This window comes from Anoplophora glabripennis, unplaced genomic scaffold (assembly GCF_000390285.2).
Source record: "Anoplophora glabripennis isolate ALB-LARVAE unplaced genomic scaffold, Agla_2.0 scaffold1122, whole genome shotgun sequence".
In the NCBI taxonomy this organism is placed as follows: domain Eukaryota; kingdom Metazoa; phylum Arthropoda; class Insecta; order Coleoptera; family Cerambycidae; genus Anoplophora; species Anoplophora glabripennis.
Genome location: NW_019426068.1, coordinates 27,345 through 40,741, shown reverse-complemented (window position 1 = coordinate 40,741; position 13,397 = coordinate 27,345). Strand labels below are relative to the sequence as shown.

Sequence of the window (13,397 nt, the reverse complement as noted above, 5' to 3'; positions counted from 1 at the left end):
TTATATTAGGGTACAAACATAGTGACGTGACGAGGCTTCAGTGTCAGATAGAGTCTTACTATGAAGCAAAAGACGCATGCGACAAGGCGTTCATAGTGGCGCGTCAACATGCGGGGCGACTTCTGGAATTCGTGGTCAACGCATCAGATTGTTTACGATTGAAAATAACGCTTATTGACAAAAATGTATTCAGACAGTGAGGACGATATTATTTTGGGCAGTTGTGCGGCAAAAGTAATATTACTAAGTAGATGGTGTAGTGCGCACGATCTTAATAAAAAAAGAAATGTATTAGGAGAATACCATCGGCTCTTCGATATGAATTAAAAAAATATTCTGAGCGTTTTTTTGAGTATACGAGGATGGACTTAGCAACATTTAATTATATAATTTTTTTTAAGAAAACGTTAGCTCAATCGATTTCTATGCATCTTAAATACCAAGTCTGAAATATCGCTTCGATAGCATATACAGGGCGTTTGTTATAGAAATTACCTTTTCTAATAAATTATAGTTTTTTTAATGCCCTGTTGAAATGTGTTTGCTATTACATAATGGAAAGAGTATGATATTATTATGTGCTCTTTATTTTAGAAGGAATGAAAATTATAACAATCTCTAATGCAGAAAAGCCGTCGTTCCATTCTGCAATTTCGATTCCTTATTTACCTACCCTTAATCACATCGATCTTGGGATAATTTATTATAAAACTGAATAATAGCATAAGCTGCAGTAGAAATAATATTTATTTTTGCCCCCTATGCATTAAAAAAATTATAATTTATTAGAAATTATGACAAACGCTCTACATTTCTTAATTTTAGATTTGAGATGCGTAGAAATCGATTAAGCTATTAAACGTTTTCTTCCAAAAAAAATGCCCGATTCGATTTTGTCATTTTTCGCAGTTTTTTAAACACTGAAGGTAGATTCCTTTAAAAAAATTGAATCGGTAAATGCAGTCTAAAATTCGAGTTTCAAATTGGAACGCACTGTATATAATAGATAACAGATTCGATTTGGAAGTATATTTAGCCGATTATTTTTTAACATTTTCTTCGATTCCCTGCAAAATCACAAATAAAAGAAAATTGAGAAAACAGAAAATTTATTTTTTGAAAATTACAAGCTACATGCAAAAGTGTGATCAATTTAGATTTTGTACAGGACGTACTATTTTTTTTATCGCTTACGTAGACGATAGCCCGTCTCTCCTCCGCTGGTTAGTAATTTTGTAATACATAAAATTTTATTTGGATTTCTTTCTGTTTGGAACAAATAAAACTGATATTTTTTTACACACTAGGTACGTACGCAACAAATTATCTTTTAGTTTGTAAAGACTTGTTACTCCTCGAAGTATGTTCATTTAAAACTTGCATAGCCCTATTATACTAAACTCTACATATTGACATACGCTCACAAATAAAGAAGTACGAAGAGTAAATATTTCTTTTAAATACAAATGAAATTTTATACCTATTCATTGAAATTCAAAAGATACCTAATCTCGTAACTTATCCATTACAATGATTAGGGTGACATTGGTTCCAAGTACATAGTAGGTACATCTTTGTTAAATAAAAGATATTAATTGTACCAATATAATGAAATTTATTAAAAATCGCGTAGACGCGTGAATAGGAATGCAGATTTGCCTCCTCGAGGCCTACAGGAGACACACACATAGCTGCAAGTTTTGCCTCTAGACTCTATCTGACACTGAAGCCTCGTCATGCCACCATGTTTGTACCCTTATGAAGTCTAAAAAAATTAGGACAATTAAAACGGGTCATTTTTGACCATTTTTTGACCTTTTTGACCATATTTCTCCGAAAAAAAAAAGGATAATTCTCTATAAGAATCTATTTTTATGTTTGTTGACTAAGCCAGTATGACTTAGACATTTGTTATCTTGGAAACTAATAAAATTTGGGTGATGAGATCTGACCTTATTTCTTTGGAAAATAGAATATTTTACTAGAAGAAGCCAATTTTATATTTTTGACTATCTGGTTTTTTGAAGACTTGAATATAAAAAAAATTTGAGTGATGAAACCTGACCATTTTATTTTACCAATTTTGGCATTTTTGGACATTTCTCTGGTAAAAATGATATTTGTCTAGAAAAAGGTGTTTTTATGATTTTGATATCATATGTTCGATTATTGGGATCCTAAAGTACAAACAAATTTAGGTTGTAGGAACTGGCCATTTTTTGACCATTTTTTGGCCTAAGGTGATCAGCACCAAACCTAACAACTGTAAACTTAACATATCTACTTTTAATTGCCTAAATGTCAAATTAATAACCCTAGTAATTTAAACCTAAATCCCAATAATCAAAATTATGATGTTGAAAAACATAAAACAGTTTTTTCTAGACAAATATCATTTTTACAGTATGTCAACAAATATAAAAATAGATTCTTATAATTATTCTTTTTTTCGGAGAAATATGGTCAAAAAATGGCCCGTTTTAATTGCCTTAATTTTTTTAGATTTCATAATCCCATAACTCAGTCAGTATGTCAAAAAATATAAAAGAAGCTACTTTTAGACAGATTGGGGTTTTTTCCATGGATACATGATTTGAGGCTAGATACTGAACTATTTTTTTTTTTAATTTCTAATTATAGTCGTTATTTTGTGGACACCATTTTGAATTTCAAAATTTTTCCAAAAATGGCCAACGTTTATTCGAAAGCTCTTGAGTATACGAACATTTTGAGACCTTAAACGTATTTTTTCCTTGCTTTTACTTTTGGAGAGAACGGTGTCCCGGTATATATGGAACATTCCATATAAACATTTAAGATTCTCCTATGCGATATGTTAAAACACTGTTTATTTAATACCGAATTTACAATCAACAATAAGGATGCAAAAAATTCGTTTACTGAACTGATCATTTGTCCCTCATCTTCAATCTAGTGGACCTTGTTGTAGTCCTGAGGGCGGCCTCCCTAGAAATGAGCAAAGAATTCAGCCCAGCGCGAATTAAATATGGTAGCATATTTATATGAAGCGAGGGTGCGCAAAACGGTCTCCGATTGGCTAGATACAAAAACTACATCTTAAAACTTTATTTATTTGAAACGCAATGAAAACTAAAAAACATATAAATATTGATCTAGTTTCGATCGGAATTCACTTCCTATCCAGCTTTTGAATAGTTGTTACACGACTGTGATACTAAGAATTAGTTCAAATTCAACTGTGATAAAGTTATTACTTTAGTCCGATAGAAAAAGGACTAGAAAAAGGATCACTTAGCAAAATTTTCTTTGTTATCCCAGTGGAGATGGCGCTCTACATCTACGAACCCACAAAACAAAAACGGTCATTGGTATACAAGGCATTGAAATTTAATCTGACAATGAGATATCACCACTGAGGATTTAACATCAAAACCAAGAGCGTAAACAACCTCTCGGCTTATCTGCTCTAGCCCAAAACAGCTGACCCTATATTTTGACTTCTGACATATTTATATATCCTAAATTATTGATACTTAATAGTAAATATAAGTTATTGGGGGCCCTTTTGAAAAAAAACTGTAAATTCAGGAAAAATGGACACTGTATGAAATATATGTGTTCAAACTATTTTCATATGAAATATACCTAACAAAATATCTTTGTAAAACATAAAGAAATAAATCGTGATAGAAACACTGAAATTTACATGAGCTTAATAGTTATAACACTCCATTTAAAAATAATACACATTTATACGCTACATTTTTTTGGAACACATATTACTAATTTTAATAGCTTTGTTCCTAAACCAGTTTTCAAGGGTCATACGCATGTGCATTCTGATATAATGCTTACATTAGGTTCTAAATTGATTGTTTTGAATCAAATGCAATTGCATCCGACTGTTGGAAACTGTTTCTAATGCACTAAATGTAATACAATTTAAAACAATCATTAAAAACTGATATTTTCTAACATAAAATCTCACCTAGCTGCTTTATGTGTTCGATAGCCTTCGCAGCTGCATCATGGCGCGCTGCTTGAACAGTATAGCCCTGACCGGGATATTCTCTTTCCCCTACTCTTAACCGAACGGTATATGGATCTCCTGGGTTATGTGGTGCCCCTGGTCGAAACTGGCCATAGTAACGACTGTCATGATATGGATAATGACCCCTAATATTTCTGCGAGTATCATATCCATATCTCTGTGGCTGAGTTTGGGTGTTGTATATGCTGTGTCTAGGATAATAACTTGGCTGAGTAAGGTAACCCTAAAATTAACAAAACTAATATATTTCTTGTTGAAAAATTAATAGTTCTGTAGCGAATGTATTTTGAATGTATTAGCTCTCGACTTTTAACTGTCCAGGCTGAACCTTCAAAGGAAGTAGAGGAGGTAATGCCTCCATAAGGGAAAAATAAAAAAGTAATAGAATTAGTATATATAGAATGTTCCATGTCAACCGGGACACTGTTCTCTCCAAAAATAAAAGCAAGAAAAAAATACGTTGAAGGCTATACCTATTCCTATACTCAAAAGCTTTCGAATAAACGATGGCCATTTTTGGGAAAATTTCGAAATTCAAAATGACGTCCACAAAATGACGACTATAATCAGATATTAAAAAAAATAGTTCACTATCTAGCTTAAAATCATCTATCCATGGAAAATACCCCAATCTAATGGGTAAGCTTTACGATTTTGGCCAAGCTGAATCCGAATTTCATATTCTTGAAGTCCAAAAGTGGTAGCACTATTAGTAACATAAATTTTTTACCACCATTTACCATTTTTTTTTGGTTTTTAGACCATATCTCTCTGAAAAAAAGAAATTTTTGTCTAAAAGTAGCTTTCTTTAAGTTTTTTGATGTACTGACTTTGAGTTATTGAATTATGAAGACTAAAAAAATTAAGGCAATTAAAACAGGACATTTTTTGGCTTTTTTTGCCATATTTCTCCGGAAAAAAGGATAATTCTTAATAAGAATCTATTTTTATGTTTGTAGACATACTGACTTAGATTTTTGTTATCTTGAAAACTAATAAAATTTGAGTGATGAGATCTGACCATTTTTTGGCCTTATTTCTTTGGAAAATAGACTTTATGACTTTTGAAGAAAGACTTGAATTTAAAAAAAAAATGGGTAATGGGATCTGACCATGTTATTTTACCATTTTTTTGACCACATTTCTCTGGTAAAAATGATATTTGGCTAGAAAAAGCTGTTTTTATGTTTTTTTAACATCTTAATTTCGATCCTAAAGTAAAACTTTGGGTTGTAGGAACATTTTTTGATAATATTTTGGCATTTTTTGGCATCAAGCTCTAAACCTAATGACCTTAAATCCAACATAGCCAAAGCCGTCAAGATCCAAAACAAAATGCCTAATTAATTGGAACGCCAGTAATTTAAACTTACCTAATTAATTTCCTAAGTGCCAAATTGTCAAAAAATGGCCAGCTCTTACAACCCAAATTTGTTTGTACTTTAAGATCCCAATAATCTAAATTATGATGTCAAAAAACATAAAAACAGCTTTTTCTAGATAAATTTAATTTTTACAAGAGATGTGGTCAAATAATGCCAAAAAATGGTAAAATAAAATGGTCAGATCACATCACTCAAATTTTATTAGTCTGCAAAAAGAGATTCTTATAGAGAATTATCATTTTTTCCTGAGAAATATGGTCAAAAAGCCAAAAAATGGCCCGTTTTAATTGTCCTAATTTTTTTTAGACTTCATAATCCAATAACTCAAAGTCAGTACCTCAAAAAATATAAAAAAAACCTACTTTTAGACAAAAAATCCTTTTTTCCAGAGAGATATGGTCTAAAAACCAAAAAAAATGGTCAAAAATGTCTGTTACTAATAATACTCCTACCACTTCTGGACTTTAAATTAGGATTCAGCATATCCAAAATCGTGAAGCTTATTATTAGATTGGGTTATTTTCCATAGATATATGATTTGAGTCTAGATACTGAGATATATTTTTTTTTAATTTCTAATTATAGTCATTTTGTGGACGCCATTTTGAATTTCGAAATTTTCCCAAAAATGGCCATCGTTTATTCGAAATCTTCTGAATATACGAACATTTTGAGACCTTAAACGTATTTTTTCCTTGCTTTTATTTTTGGAGAGAACGGTGTCCCGGTTGTCATGGAATGTCCCATATAAGTAACGGTCCCCCGATACATTGTTCGATAAATTTGAATTCAAAACGTAACAACTCTTTACCCATTTAAAAAAACGGTCAGTTATATACCATGTGGTTGAGTTGTTGCCATTGTGCGGCAGCAGCACAAACACATAGTGTGTCAACCGGGATTGCAGTTCTGCCTTACAGTATTTTCTGCTTGCATCATATACAAGGTGGCACAAAAGTATGGAAACCACTGAATAACTCGTCAGTAGTGCATTTTCTTGAAAAATGATAAATACAAAAGTTTTAGGATTTTTCCCCGGCTATTCAATGGCGCCCTTGTATTCGACCTTGACCTTCAAGGTCAAAATTGATTCTTCAAATGGGAACCCTTATTTTTTATTGCGGAATAGCCAGGGAAAAATCCTAAAACTTTTGTATCTATCATTTTTCAAGAAAATGCACTCCTGACGAGTTATTCAGGGGCTTCCATACTTTTGTGCCACCCTGTATATAAAAAAAGAACACGTAATTCTTATTCTGGCTCCACGCTTGCATAAACAAATTTTCGTGAATTTTAAGAATATTAGCTAGTGAACGTTCACACAGGAATATTTGCTGTCTGTCTATATGTATCACCTAAAATCTTTAACTTCTTAACTAGCATGCATCATATTCTTAACGCGGCAATGCAATGGCACATAAAATCATATTCCAAATTATTGGTGTATAATGGCTCTTTAGAAAGAATTGTTCTCAAAGACAAAGGAATGTGAATAGTTTATTTTGACCATTTAAAAATAAAGTATCTATCTAAAGTATCTAAAGTAGTTTTCATATAAACAGCAATTTGGTTCAAACTTGTGTTAAAAAAAGTGTGTGAAAAGTTTTTTATCTGTTTATGAACTACTTATTTCTATCAGTAAAGTGAATAAAAATATAAATACTCTGCTTAGAATGTTTTTTCTTATGTAAACTGATAAAATAACCCGTAAAGGAGACAAAAACTCCATACATTTCTGTGATACCTTTAGAAATAAAATGTTTGACTTTACAAAAACATGTTTTAAAGTTCTATTGCAAAAAAATGTAGAAACCATGAATTTGTGAAATGTATACAATACATCAAAAAGTAATAATAAAATATAAAGATCAAATAATGAAATGATGCAAGAAAAACTAAAAATGTATGAACTGAAAGTTTTAATTATTCAAATTTTACTTTTGCTGAGACTTTGAAAGGAAAAGTAGAAATTGCAAAAACTTAAAGTAAGTAATTATGTCTTCTTCTCAAAAATTTATACAACTAATACCACAAAAGGTAAAAAAATTATCCTAGTCTAATTACTAAAAAAAAATAGAGATAACAATAAAAAACAAGTAAATATTATATTTTCCTCCACAATTAGAGCAAGAATATAAATGCATATTGAATAAATTGTTAAAAAATTAAAAAATTACATTACCTTAGACGAATTGGAGATAACAAAAATAATCTAAAAAAACTACATCAGTCAATATCTGAAGCTACTAACGAAAAAAACTAATAATAATACTTTTAAAAATTGTTAATGAAGCAGGTGCACTATTTATTAACAATAAAAAAATCAGCAAACTACTGTAATAGGTATTTTAATAATTAATTTAATTCTATATCTTTAAAATCTGCAATCTCCTCTCGCTCCCACACTCGCTCGCGAAAAGGCCCGATTTGCCGGACCTGAGGACCTTTGCGGGAGCCGCGAAGCGACGTCCCTCCTTTATCTAATAGGGGTATTTCGGTGGCGTTTTCATCGCGTTTTCCCGGGTAAATTTCCGTTTTCCGCGGGTTCCTCGACGACGTCCTGCGATTTTTCGCGAGGAACAGAGACGCGACGTCCCGGGAACGGCTATTTATGAAAATCTCGGTCGCGAAAAGGGGTGATTTGCCGGACTTAAGGTTTTTTCCGGGAGCCTTTATCTGATAGGGGTATTTCGGCGGCGTTTTTTTCGCGCGGATTTTTTTCTCATTTAACTACCTACTTTCCTACATTATTTGTTGAAATCTCTTGATAAAAAGTTATACAGTTACTAACCAGACGCTTTCTTTGAAAATCCATATAATGGATGTTCTACATAATTGAAAGTCTGAATTACGGACAGATTAGAACGCCGATAAAAATGACGATAACGATGACGATAATGATGACGATTAATATGAAGATAGAGATTAAGATGAGGATGGAGATGAAGGTAGAAAAGATGAGGATGACTTCATGATGAGTTAATGACGACGATAATACTGATAATTATGAAGTTACGATGTTGATGACTTTCATATACAAAATGTTTATAAACTAAAGTACGGGTTGTCTCAAAATATGTTATATCTTCTAACCAGCAAGGAAAGCACCGTACAGCGGCCCCTCGGTCCTTCCTTTATCCAAACGTCGTATCTTGAAGGCAATCTGTTCGCGCATATTTTATGTGAAATTTCCACTTTAAAAAGAGTCCTCGCCGAAAATTTACTTTTTTCGGTAGGAGAGAGATACCCGAAATATATCCAATATTTAAACAGAGATGGAGACAAACGTCACTGGAGACGTCAAAATAAATTTTGTCATTTGACATGTTTTCTCGGTGAGTCTTTACATTGCCGTTAGGCAGCGGTTCCGACCTTTTAGAGACGCAATTTTGGCGACAAAACTTGATTTGAACATTTTCAATTTTCTGTTTACATTCGCGGAGAACCAACGTTTCAAATAGCCCGTACAGGCTCCACCCAGCGTTAGATCGCCGTAGCTCATTTTCTAAACTCACGACTGCGAAGCCGAAGGTCAAGAACAAATTACCAACTTAGGACCCTAGATGAAATGCCAATCCAGAGGCGTTCGTAATTTTTCGTGTTACTGTTTGTACAATTTGGCAGGGTTTATCAGTATTTCTGTGCTTTTTTACAAATTAATCATTGTCTTTCATTGTTTTTTCGTAAGTTAAATGAATATTTTATGGTTATGTTCATTTTTTACATTGTTATTTCTTGTAGATTTGTGTAAAACTGCAGTTTACACCTGAAGCCGTATTTATTTTGGTGGCACATTTTCGCAGTGGTACATGGAACACATAGAACTTGGTCTTACTCTTTGCAATCCTGTATGGAACGATTTGTTGAAGCGTTTCGTTATACTAATATCGTATATGATGTGTACAAACCACAAATTAATCATTAAAAGATATGAGAAAAAACATTGCATTTGTAAGGGCAAATCAACAAGCAAACCTACTGTTTTAACAGAAAACGTTAAAGATATTCGATAACAGATGGTGCAGTCTTAAGAAACAGTTATCTAATCAAACAGGTACTGCGATAAACTTAATATAGTTTGAATTATGTAAATTTTTTAACCTAAAGTTAAAGTTGAAAAATAGTTAATGAAATAATTTTGAAAATTTTTTAATACTATTAGAATGTATTTTTTTTTATCAACATATAAAATCCTATAGCTTTATGCTGGTTAACTTGTGTATTTACAAGAAATAATTATACATATTATATTGATATGTCCATTGGTTATAATAATAATATCTCTACTCCTCATTCTAACTACGAGAATTAGCCCATAAGTCGGAGACTTGTGCAAGAGAGGAGGCGGCACATTATTATTAGGCAGGCCGCATTTGCGCCCAGGAACGACTTATGTTGGTAGGCCCTAACCACTATTCAGTGCAGGAATGAGGGAAACCTGGAAAACCTCATTAATTAGGGGGGTGGTCAAATGCGGTGTCAATCTCTCACATTGACCCAGGCCAACATTCTTCCACCATACCATACCTGCACAGATGGTGCCAATCCTCCGTACAAGCATAGCTAATCTACGGTTTACCGACCGCGGGAATCGAACCCGGGCAGAATTTTCACACGATTTAAGTACTGACGCCTTAAACCATGCGGCTAACGATCAGTTATCAGTTGGAACTTGTCACAAGGCATTAAAGAAGCATCTATATATGCATAAGGTTTCTGTTGAGAGAGAGATTCCAACCTGATTCCTGATTCCAACCGAGTACAATATTGTCGATGGTTTAATGAACATTTAAATGACGATAATTTATAGATTTCATGTTTTATTCCGATAAGGCATCGGTACATTTATCTGGTTATGTAAATAGTTAGAATTATAGAACTTGGACTGCAAAAAATCCGCATAATTTTATTAAAACATTGTTACATCCTCAGAAGATAAGTATTTGGGTAGTAGTTTCAATCAAGACGGATAATAGGCCCCAATTTTTTCCGAGAAGTAATAAATTACATTAGTAATACATTTAGTAATACATTTTCGTAATACCATAACATTTTACAACAAGCCTTGGAATTAATACATGACGATGAACTGTAGCATGGATATTTTCAACAAAATGGAGCCACAGCACTTACTACAGCAGGAGTTATAAGATATCTTTAGAAATTTTATGGTGATAGATTGATTACTAGGGGTTTGTGGCCTGCTCGAAGCTCTAATCTCATGCCTTTAGATTTTTATATTTGGCAAAATATCAAAAATAAAATATTTAAACATCCTATGCATATACTTGAATAGCTGGAAGCAGTAATTAAACATGAAATAAGCATTATAACACCAAATGAACTTGAACGCATTTTTGGGATAAAAATTCAAAATGTGGGGTACGATTATTTTGTAAGTAAAAATGTAAATGACTTTTTTTCTATTGAAAAAGAAACATATTTTGCAGATGAAAGTTCATCATCTATCTTTAGGGAATTTTGTGTTAATCATTTATTCCATTGTAAGTTTGGTTGCCTAACAGTCGCAGTCACGTGGGACCTGGGGCATTTATAAAAGGACTGTATAACCTACCACTACCCAATTTTTACACTAATTGAATAATCTGTTTCCTTTACTGCAATTAGCCTTATATTTACAATACAATTATTGAAATTTATAATAGACATTCACTATACAATTACAGTAAGACCCCGCTTAACGCTGTTTCGTTTAGCGCTGTTTCGGTTTAGCGCTCTTTTATTTCAACCCGGGGATTCCCCGAAATTGCTCGCAGCACTACGGGGATTCCCCGAAATTGTGTGCAGCGCTAGGTTTCCAAATATGTACATAACCTATCCGAAACAGTGTAGTTGTGTATCTTGATTGGTGCGGTGCTGTACGGACGCATTTTTATCAGTTGAAACATTTGTTGATATTATTGTAAGTATAAATTTATATAATACTACAACGATTAATACAGTGACAAATATTATGATCTTTAGTTTTTATCATGGGTGATAATGGAAAACAAGAAAAGAAAGCAACCAGAAAAAGCATTTCACTGGAAACTAAAATGCAAGTGATTAGAAGATCAGATTCTGGTGAACGTCAATCTCAAATTAGTGCTGCATTGAATTTGGAAAATGATCCAAATTTTGACAGCAGTTCAAAAGCAAGACGGGGTGTTATAGATGCTTTATCCACTTATCAACAACTTCTAACAGAACGCAAAAGGAAAACGCAAACTACATTAGATGCCTTCTTGACAAAAAGGCAGAAAATTGGAAACACAATAGACTGAATCATCTGACTGACTTTTATTTGTTTTTATAAGTATATTCGTTTATATTGTTTTTATTTTTGTAAGAAATAAATGTTTGGTTTTATTTTTATTAAAAAAAAACATAATTATTAAATTTAATACCTAACCAATTTTCTATCCATCTTCCCCTAACCCCATTATTTACATGTTAAGATAGCCTTGTTTATCGCTGTTTCGCATTACGCTCTACTTTGATGGAACGTATCCTACGCGTTTAGCGGGGTCTTACTGTATTGAAATTTGCTATAAACAAGCCTTTTATCATGGAAACCCACCTAACTGCACCATAGAGAACAGTGAAAATTCAATGTACCACTACCCAGGATTCCATTCTGCAAATTTATTAGACACTTTGCTTCGTGATGCAGGCAAATGTTGTTCGAATTAGAAATAAGCGTTCTTTGCTGGTAAGCTCACTTACTAATTTTAAGCCAGCTGTGAAAATGGAATCCTGTATAGTAATTATCAGGCAAATTGCAGAGAAAAAAAATAAACTATCCAATTAACATAAAAACTGCGGTTCCATAACAGTAGCACTTAAAATTTTCCAGTTTGTTCAAATTTCAGCAAGATTGGAGATGGTAACTAAAAATTTTTCCTGATAATTAAATCACTTGACATGGAATGAGCCTATTGTAATAGTCCGCTTACCTGATGTGGTGGTGCTCCTCCATTTTCAACGACATATACAGTACGTTCTCCTCTTTTCATTGCTAGAGCATTTAACTCTACTGTAGGAGTAACAACTCCTGGGTTTGTAGGCCTGGTGCCTGGTCGATTTCTAATAGTTTTGGGTGGTGGGTGCTTAAATTCAGTTTTTGTCAATGCCTGAGCTGCAGCGGAATGTTGAGCTTTCTTAATACTTGGCCCCTCCGCTTCGTACTCTTCACTACCAAGCTTTAATGTAACCGTGAAAATTTTTTTATGTGCAGGTCCTTGTTCCCCAGTCAGCCGATATTGATGTTGTATTTTGTTGTATCTTGCTTTAAGAAAAAAATAAATAAATCGAAGTAATGAAAAACCATTTAAAATACAGAATTTTTTATTATGAAGGGGACATAATGAGATTCTTGAGGTCATACAGTATGTCAAAATTAAAGAGAAAATTTTAATGAGTATGTAGTAATTCTGTTGTCATTGAGGGCAGAATATAATACGCTTTTTTGTCATTTACATATGGATACATTGTATCAAAAATAAAGGAAATTTGCTTAATATGTAAAACAGATGTACTACATAATTAATTTTTTGTTTCAGTCTATATTAAACAGGAACATTAAAAGAAATTTGAAATTTTATTATTAAGGCAGTAATCTAGAAACAATTATTATTTTGTGATTGAAATACTTCTGGTAGGTACTTTATTTGTTGTAGTTATCCAACATAAATTCAGAATAAAATGAAAGTATTTTACCAATTTGCAGTATAGATAATCACTTTTGGGGTAGTTTGGGTTATAGAACAAGCAAATTAAATTTTTACTCGAAAAAAGTCCTATCCGCTAGATTATTGTAAAATTGTCTAAAGGAACATAATACAAGACATCTCTCGTCTCGTGAGTCAAAAACTTTTATTAGCAAACTTTTCTATTTAAACATATAAGTGAGGAAAGCAGTTTTTTCACTTTGCAGGGAAAACCATCAATTTTAGCGAAAAGTGACTCACAGACAGCTT

The 13,397-nt window shown here is 32.6% G+C and overlaps 1 protein-coding gene across 1 annotated transcript in view; it reads right to left on the bottom strand.

Annotated features, from left to right (window-relative positions):
• LOC108914300 (double-stranded RNA-binding protein Staufen homolog 2) overlaps positions 1 to 13,397 on the bottom strand; it is a 70,522-nt gene that overhangs the window by 30,238 nt on the left and 26,887 nt on the right. Inside the window, exons 4-5 of the mRNA XM_018720075.1 lie at positions 12,375 to 12,706; positions 3,971 to 4,256 (exon numbers count right to left, since the gene is read on the bottom strand). Of these exons, the coding sequence (XP_018575591.1) occupies positions 3,971 to 4,256; positions 12,375 to 12,706 (618 nt within the window). The remainder of the gene's footprint in view (positions 1 to 3,970; positions 4,257 to 12,374; positions 12,707 to 13,397) is intronic.